The sequence below is a fragment of the Homalodisca vitripennis genome, chromosome 2, assembly GCF_021130785.1.
Source record: "Homalodisca vitripennis isolate AUS2020 chromosome 2, UT_GWSS_2.1, whole genome shotgun sequence".
Classification (NCBI taxonomy): Eukaryota; Metazoa; Arthropoda; class Insecta; order Hemiptera; family Cicadellidae; genus Homalodisca; species Homalodisca vitripennis.
In genome coordinates, this window is record NC_060208.1 from 94,360,390 (window position 1) to 94,370,127 (window position 9,738).

At 31.2% G+C, this 9,738-nt stretch overlaps 1 protein-coding gene across 1 annotated transcript in view; it reads right to left on the minus strand.

Annotated features, from left to right (window-relative positions):
- LOC124354370 (neprilysin-2-like) overlaps positions 1-8,468 on the minus strand; it is a 49,445-nt gene extending 40,977 nt beyond the window's left edge. The window contains exons 1-4 of the mRNA XM_046804773.1: positions 8,397-8,468; positions 6,757-6,848; positions 4,272-4,447; positions 2,198-2,429 (exon numbers count right to left, since the gene is read on the minus strand). Of these exons, the coding sequence (XP_046660729.1) occupies positions 2,198-2,429; positions 4,272-4,447; positions 6,757-6,848; positions 8,397-8,401 (505 nt within the window). The 5' untranslated portion in view covers positions 8,402-8,468. The remainder of the gene's footprint in view (positions 1-2,197; positions 2,430-4,271; positions 4,448-6,756; positions 6,849-8,396) is intronic.
- Positions 8,469-9,738: the final 1,270 nt, after the last annotated feature.

The window sequence follows — 9,738 nt, forward strand, 5'->3', positions numbered from 1 at the left end:
GAACAAAACATCTATACGACGATCCTATTAAAAGTTATGGGCAAATAATCCCTTACATTGTAATGCCGCATAGTAAAATATACCTCTTATCAAAATTAAGCACACCAGAAACATTAGATACTATGTAAAGGGATAAGTTTACTGCTTATTTCGGTATAAGGAAAATCCTCACGCGCGTCATTTGATATTTTTAGAGCTCCTGAACTCACAAAGGGCATTTATGAGTGGTATAAATATTGAGTTCGACGTCAAATATTTAAAAAAGTAACCAACACTAAAGTTTGTATTTTTTAATTATCAGAGTTAGTTGACAGAAAATGGAAAAACATATATTTATAGACCATGTGGCTTCATAGCCAAATATACAAAATGTAATCGATATCTTGTGACGGTAGTGGACACCTTTTCCAGATACGCTACTCTTATTCCTGTGAAATATACAACTGCAGTATTTCAGCCTTACAGAAAAGTGTTTTTGCCCACTTTCGTTTTCAAAAATTCCAAAGTTTCCGACAACGTATCGCAGTTCCGACCGAAAGCACTTGCACAAATGTGTCTTAAGTTTAATATTCAGCACATATGTACAACGCCTTTTTACCCCGATCCTTCACATTGAAAAAAGGTGAATACAAGGTTTCCACAAGGATTTACCAAAAAAAAAAAAAAAAAAAAAAAACCAGAAATGTCATCAACATAATTATTCTTTGGTTACAGCTGGCATTTATTTTAGCAGTTCAAGAAAGCATTAAAACAACAACAGTAACGCTATTCTTGGGTCGTGATATATTGCTATCGTTAGAGTTGAATTGCAATGGGAGCGGAAATTACCGTAGAGACAATCCTTTGGAAATGTGCTGTAGAGAGGAGAATGCAAAAGCTAATGCAAAATTATATGTGCAAAAGCTACTGTGCAAAAACACACTGCGGTGATGGTGCTACTGCTGTCACTGGTAAATACAGCGGAAAAATTGAAAACTATCATGCTTCATGCTTAATGGGTCACTGTTTTTTATAGACAAGATTTGGGATCAAAACAAATGCAAATGTAATTTAGTTTGGTGATGGGGGATGCAGCGAAAGTTTTTAATTTGTTGAAGCTCGTTCATTACAAAAACGTCTTTTTTCGCTTAGCTATATAAAAATCCTTTGCTTCGCACAGAAGTACGAGGAACTGACGAAGAAACATGTTGAGTAGACAGTTTGAGTTAAGTTCAGAAATGTTCATGTTCTTTCAGGATGCTAATTCCCAGCTTGTAGAACATGTTACTTGTAAAGATCTTACTTGCTTACTTAGTGACTTACGAGTAGTGTGGTTTGTAACATTCATACATACAGTAATATTTTTTCCAGAAATATGCTATTAAGGCGAAAAGAATGCACTTAGTCTCCAATCTAGTCCAGTAGTTTGAAAAGGGGGTAGTTTTCGGTAGATATTTCAATGCAGCAGTCATATCGGAGAAAGAGCAGAGTGGCAGCGAGACGACTCAGACACCGTAAGCCCATTCCATCTGCACTCCCTTACAGTTACATGCGTAGGGACTTTCCACTTGTTGCTTGAACTGTACTTTTATCTTTGGTTTAAAGTTTTATTAATTACTTTACAGATATATTTATAGTAATTAATGCAAATAAGATTAACTGAGTAGTGTTACACTTAAAAAATATTATCTTACGAAATTTGGGCTTAAACTGTATGAAAAACGTAGCTTTAACTTCTTTCACGACCACTAACGTGGCCTTTGGAGTGGTTGCGAACCCAGGTTGGGTAATCCTGCTATAGTCTACATAAGACCAACATGGTCCGCTAGAACTATGAGACATAGATGACTTTCCATTATAGTATAAGTAACTATCAGAATTATTTTGAATATCGCTGGCATATAGTTAACTGTAGCTTAACTCAACACGAATATATGGTATTACAGGACAATATTATCTGAATATTTAGTACGGGATACGGTGACTTTAATATGTTCCAAATAAAGCTTTCTTTGATTCAAATTAAAATAATTTAACGTAAAAAACCATTAGAAAAATAAATTGCATTTTTGAACGAAATAAATAGTTTTCAGCCTTTACACGGCTCAATCTCTAACACTTCACATGTAAAAGCCACTTAAAACTATAAAGATCAAAATACTGTGTTATGGCTTAAACTATGGCTTAAGCCATTTTGTAAACAATTAGTTATACTGACCAGTTACTTTAAGAAAAATCTGTTTTGTCTTAATGAATACTTCAGTATTGGACACCATACATTGGTAGAGGCCTTCGTCTCTGTGGGTGACAGAGGCAATCCTCAGACGGAAGTTGTTTGGATGCTGGAAGCTCAAGGTAATTCTGCTGTCATGACTCAAAGATAATTTTTTGAATGTTAGTGTACGAGTTTTGGATTGGTCTGACTGCGGACTCCGGTACACCCAGGATACCTGCCAGGACCATACGACATTATTTCAAACAACAAAAACATACAAACAGACAGACATTTTATAGGTATGACAAACATATAACAGAAGCGTCAAAGGCCAGTTACAAGTTTGTAAAATCTGAACTAAATTAAATTTTTATAAATGTTTCCCTCTACCACAAGGAGTATCCCAAGTACCTGGGAGGTTCACGTAATCGCTGATGTTTAAAAGCTACCTAGAAATGACTGTGTAAAGTCAGAAACAGAGCCATCCTAATACAGAATTTAGCATGATTATGTTGGGGAGACAAAGTACAATAATTTACAATTAATCTCTTCTCTTTCTAAAACGTAAAAGAAATGTTCCAAAATATATAAAAACAATGCTTTTGTTTATAAATAACTTTGAAAGAGTACTACAAAATTACCGGTAACTGTGAAATTAAACGCTATATTTAAAAGAGATATTTAGTATACAACGTTTACAACGTCATTCATCAACAATACTTTATTTGTCATGTTATGTAATGATAACATCTAGAGTGTTGTACATTTTTGCAATCTGCATATTCCGATGAATCGGCCACTTAAAATTTATTCAGATTAAATATTTTGAATAGTTTATGTTTAAACCTAAGAAACGTTTCTTACGTTAGAATTATATGGCCATAAAAACAGTTAAATTTTGTAAATTTAAAACCAAAATATAAAATAGTTTTAAAATGTATTTATATATATATATATATATATAAACTTTGTTTACTATATTGATATTATTTTAAAGATTATAACATTATGAAAAATGTACCTTTTATTTTACATATCCGTAGAAAATCTTAAATCATGTATATTGCTTATACACAACTTATTTATATGTGAAAAATAAAAAGTAAAACAAGTTAACGTAATTTCCACTAAAAACGTACTTGAAAATAAAATCTGAAAAAGCACAGATTTTATCAAAGCCCTATAAGTATGAAGACAGTTATAATTGATTTAATTATTCTAAAGTCCGCTTGAATCTGTAGATTGCTACTTAATTGGCCCTCCTGGCTATGTTTATGAGCTTAAAATAAGATAAATAAATAAGATGATTACAAGATAATCTCTGAGATATAAATGAAATAAAATTAACAAACAAATAAAATGTAAAGAACAAAAGCCGGCCAGACAATAATCAATATTATATTTAAAAATAATGTAAATATGTCTTAAAAATATGTTTTTCACGCACAAATACGTGCTATAATAAAATAAAGTGGCCTATTAGTGTTCCCAACGTCAACAAGCGCGCCAAAAAATAAACAATGATTGGTCTTTCGTTAAGTAACCTGTAAACTGTTTTATATAGTATGTAAAATTCAAACAATTTCAGTCAGTTTTTACTATTGAAATATTTTTTTTGTGATTTCTCAAATAAAGGCATAATTTCGAAAGTATGTTGCATGGAAACAATAACTCCTACACAAAAACACATATTTTGCCATAATTCCTTCATAAATTAAACTTGAATTAGAGTAGTTTTTAAGTTGAAAAATAATAATAACGCATTTGGAATATTTTATCTTTACTAATTTTGGTTGATCAACTGCCACGAACCAGACTTTTGCAAATGGTTGTACTTTTTCTTTTACGTTTTATATACGAAAATGAAAGTTAAAAATCTCGATTTTTATTTGGCTATATTATACTTAGATTAAGTGAAATTACGAGATAAACGAAAATAATATAAGATATGCCAAAAAGCAACGCCAGCCACTTGACATTCAACAAAAAATCGCCAAAAATCCTCATTCTATTTATTTTGCAATGTACACGATATGTTACTCTTATGTTCTCTTATGTTTTACAATGTATTATTTACAATGTTATGTGGAAGCACGTTCATAACACAGTCAAATATTGCAATGGAGCCGGCACGATACGTGAAGTTGACAGGATCATCACTGGACACAGTGGGTTCAAGCGATCGCTTGGTCACTGGCAACTGTCGACTCGTCTCCTTCGATGAGTCTGGCTGTAGCAGGACAGTGTCTCTCTCTGTAACAACTCAAGGGATCATTTCTCTGTTGGGTTTATTGTCTCAAAGCATTGTTATAATGGTTTGTTATGGGAATAGGGCAATTTATGAACAGTTTGCTGTGAACAATGAAAGTTTAATGGGTTTAAAACGCAACTCAATAATTTAAATTTAGTTCCTCAGTTTATTCATTTATAAATTACACTTTTTAAAAATTGAATGAAATAATAATGAAAGGATGCTTTATAGAGCTTAATTTGTAAGTTGAGTGCAAGTAAAATCTGACATTTTGTGTTTGCCTGCTATATATGTGGAATAGCATAGCAAAATAAAAAAAACATCCTTGCGCACGTGGATATTTAGTTTGTTTATTTGCTTACTATAATTATTGGCCTACTATATTATTCTATATATATATATATATATATATATATATATATATATATGTATATATATATATAGAATAATAAGTTAACTGTGTTGTTTATGTGCTGTCCTGTATGGAAATTATAAATTGTCTTGTGTGCTTATGTAAGAGAACAATCTGGAATAAGGCTAAATAAGTGCTATTATTGTGTACAATTTCAGACTGCTTTGAAGACAAATTCTTTAATTTAAATGAATCATGTGAGAAATAATTTTATATGTTCGTTTACCGTTGTGATACAACTTTGCTCTTCAGTATTGTAAAAGGACAATGAGCTAGAAAGAATGAGAAATATCAGTGGAATATTCTAGAGATTCATATCAATGCTATAAAGATTGAGTAAGCCATAATTTATTATTTTACTATACTTCATCTCATTATTTCATTCCTTTATACTTTATGCATTGTAATTTTAATAATTTGCTAGAATAGTGAGTTGAATGAGTTAAAGGACCAGCTATCAACCAGTAAACCCGTTTAAATTTCCTCAATATTTCAATTAAAGCCTTTAGTATTTACTAAGTACCCTTATACCAAAATCTTTGGCGTATATATATATATATATATATATATATATATATTATATTGTTATATATATATATATATATAAAACAATATAATAATATTGTTTTAAGGATTTGTTTTTAATCTAAATAAAATAATCATTAAATAAGTTTACTGTATTTAATTTACACAATTTAAATTACCTAAAATTATTTGCTGGACACATTTCTTCATGCGTCTCCCAAATATCGGGAAAGGATCCAAGTATTTGTGAAGGTCCATTTGAACAACGGTTTGACTACTATACTGGTCAGTCGTAGGATGCAGAACTATTGTTAGTAAAGTTGACAAACATACGACATAGTGGTTGTGATTCCTGACTTAAGTGTTTTTCATCGCTCTGGTATGATTTGTTTATTTTAATTTAGTTGTTGGAATTATGTTTAACGTTAGTTATTTACCTGGAGAAGAGATCATATTGCAGATCTCGAATTGTAGTATTACTGAGATATTTTTATGACTGAGAGATGGCAAATATCCGGAAACAATCCTGTTACATTCACAACCCTTTAATCATCAAAAACAAACTTCAAGGAAAGAAATTACTATACAATATATAAATTTAGCATATGTATACGTTAACCTCGTAGTTGTATCAGAAAATCCCTCTGAACCTTCATCAATTGCAAACATCACTGCGTTATAATACTTCACAATATTTTTATTTGGATTATAAATGTTACTTACAAAGTAGGATATGGTCTTCAAATATAATTTTACATTTAACCCCTCGGGATATTTGTAGAAACAATTAGTTTTTAATAAAATTTTTTTGATGACAAAAGTAGTGAGAGATATATGTTCCAACAATATACAATGTTATACTGACTAGGTAATCCCTTGCCTGCCTCGTAAAATATCTCGAGACACGAATTCTGTTTGGGATAATATATTCAAATTATTATGTATCTTAAAAATTTAAATATTTAATTTATCTGTTTTTATTTTCGTGTTATATTCTATATGGCCTTTTTTATTATTAATTTAATATCAACCTAAACGTTTTCGTGAAATAAAATCTTTATATAATATACGCTTTTGTGAATTTATAATATAATTTAATGGAATACTTTCTAGTGCTAATGTTTACAGTAAGTAACGAAGATATGTATGAATTTAATCAACCACGCAACGTATTCACTTGACTATATACTAAGTTACCTTGAATACCTCTCACTTTTAATCTGTGCCGTAATGCGTCTGTCACATTCAACTTGTATATGAATCTGTAGGGTGAATATAGACACAGACATATGCACAAAACTCACACGCTGGCACGTGTATATAAAGGAAGAACAGAGAAAGGGAGAAGGAGAGAATTAATGAATTTGCACTGACCAGCAGCCACCAAGCAGATCATGATAAGCCACAATGAGGCTGCAGTCTTAAAGGACGTCATCTGGCCCAACCCGTGCGATCCATCGTACCTCCTGAAGCAAGCAGATAACATAATATGTAGTTAACTATTTATTGATATTGAATTAAAAAAGGATTATATTTCAATTAAGAGTTATTTGTTTCTTTATACAAACAATAATGCTTTAAATTTATATAGATGGTACATAGAGGGCGTGAATTAAATCCCGGAAAAAATAATATTCTTTTATATTAACATTATAATCTTTAAAAATGAACTACTAAAGCTTAATATGTTGCTAGTGCATGTGAAACACTACTTTCATCCTTATTCAGAGGACCGTAACGCTCCCACGGGGGCGGGCCCGCAGGGAGTCGGAGGGAAAGTTTGAATAGGAGCATAGGTCGAGTAACGTGTCAAATTATAAGTATTTATAAATATCATAATTGTTTTCTTGTCGTACAGTAAATGTAGGTTTACCATACAAAGGGGATTGAAAGGAATATGTGACGAAAATTTGAAGGAAATAAATTAAACACTTATTAACAGTTAAAAAGTTTACCTATGATTTAAATTTTAAAGTTTTTCGTGAAATAAAGCAAAAGAAGAAAATACTGTCTTTATTCATACAACAGCATCAATTCCAGGCCCATAAAGCTCTTCTCTTTCTCCTATATCTTCGAGCTTCCTCATCTTTTTTCTTGCTGCTACTCTGGCCATTTTTATCACCTCCTTAAATTTTTTATCGGCTTTTATTTATCGTGTTCAATCAAGCTTCTTTAGCCCAAGTACACGGCTTGCTTCAGCCTCACCAAAGAGTTCTTGAAACACCCTACCTAAGTATCCGGAGTTGTAAGTAAAAAATCCTAAACAATTATTTTTAGTATTTTAAGTGCAAAAACCTCGTTTTGGTGTCCGTAACCATAGAGCATTATTGAAAGAATCATCTGGGCTAGAGGAGTTTCTGGAGTAGAGTCTGATGTGAAACATCTCGGTAGATAGGCTTGATTTCGTTCATAACTTCCAAAGGGATTGCAGAGTAATACAGCCAACATATAATATAGAGCTAAAAATAAATGTTTCAAAAGTAATATTAGTAAAAGAATTGAAAATTGAAAAATCGACAATGTGCCATATGACGTTGTAAAATGTATATCAGCAGCTAAGTACATTGAAATATACGTATTGCGTATCTAACTATTCATAAAATAATATAAAAACGAATATACAAACAATAAAACATTTACTTCCTACCTCCTGGTTTTAAAATAAATAAAACAATTTAAAAAAGTGTTGATCTAAAAAAGTAGTTGTTTTCATACATTATTATAAAATATAATATTGCGCACACTTATTACATTGCATGTAACACGAAATTTAATCTGCTTACATATATAACAAAATTGTTTGAACTATTATGATTAACAGAATATATAATTAGGCTTACCAACATTGAATATATTTGAGCAAATATACAAGATTACATAGCAGTTTTAAAGCGGCATAGTAACGTGCTTGACAGGGCTTGTTTCTTGTGCTTAGTAGGGGAGAGCAGTGAAGAGCTGGACCGCAGTACTCTCGCCCCGCGAGCAAACCATATTGTTTATATAATGACGCTTACCTCATGTTGATGTCCTAAGGAGCCGTGAGTAAGGCACGTTGATGTATACAGTGACACTAGCAGTGAGGGAGCACTGACCATAGACTAAAGCATTACAGTAACTGGCTCAATTGGATCACGACCTCTGGATAATTTTTGTCACGTCGACCTCGCGTGTCATCAGTAACACGTAACGGTAAACAATATCGTGTAACAACCAATGTTGAGAACAAATATTTCTTTCAATATTGTACTGATATTGAATATATACTATATACTAAACGAATACATTCTTTCTTAATGAGTTTAACGTAGGGTTCTTAGAATTGGTTTATTGATATATTGATAACCATGACCTTTATAATTGCACAAGTGATACTCTTTAAAACTCCGGTAACGGTTATTCTTATAGGAAATTTTAAACGATTATACACATAATTGTTACTATTATAGAAGTAGTTATTTTTATTAATTTGTTAAATTTTCAAGCTTACGTGTTAAACATTACATCAATTTCTCCCCATTGTTTAAATATACTTATTTCTTTAATTGTTATTCTTAAGTTAGTATTTATATATTTTTCTAAAATTAACGTTGTTACTGCTTTAGTGTAAGAAAGGGCCATACGGCCCTAACTTTGCCTGTATAAATTCAGAATTTTTCATTTAATTTTATTTTCAAATATTATGCATAGAATTTACAAATAAGCTATAAATTTTCAATTCTTACTATAATCAATGTAGCAGATGATCTCGATTAGACAAGTAATGTTGGTTTTAATGGGATATATAATATTTTAACTATGTTAACCCTGTTAAATTATTTAAATTATAATACCTGTGTCTCAATATATTTTACGAGGCGGACGAGGGATTTCCCTGTCACATGTTACAGAGTTGGAATATACCTGACTGATATTGTTTGTGAGTAGTGCTGAGTAACGTTGTGCTTAACATAATTTCCATCGCATAGAAAACGAATTGTTTCCCCCATATAGCCAGAGTTTAGACGTATATACAACATTGTAAACAAATTTAAAAAAATAAAAATATATAGTATAATAAATTGTCATTTCATTTATCAAAGGAGTCCTAGACGGTTTTTTTACGGAATCATTTAAAACTATTAATATGCTGCTAAGTCACAGACTATGCAAAAACGTGGGTCAAATTTAATCGTAGACATAAGAAATAATAAAATCGATGTTTCAGAGACCTTTAAAACTGCTTGCTAAGATGCGGGTGGCGTTGTCGATTCGACTAAATAATTTAGGTCATTCTATTGTTTGTTGGTGGAATTTTTTTAGCCATTCACTTCAATGATTGGACCACTAAAAGTTATCTCCGGGCCCAAGTTGTATTGT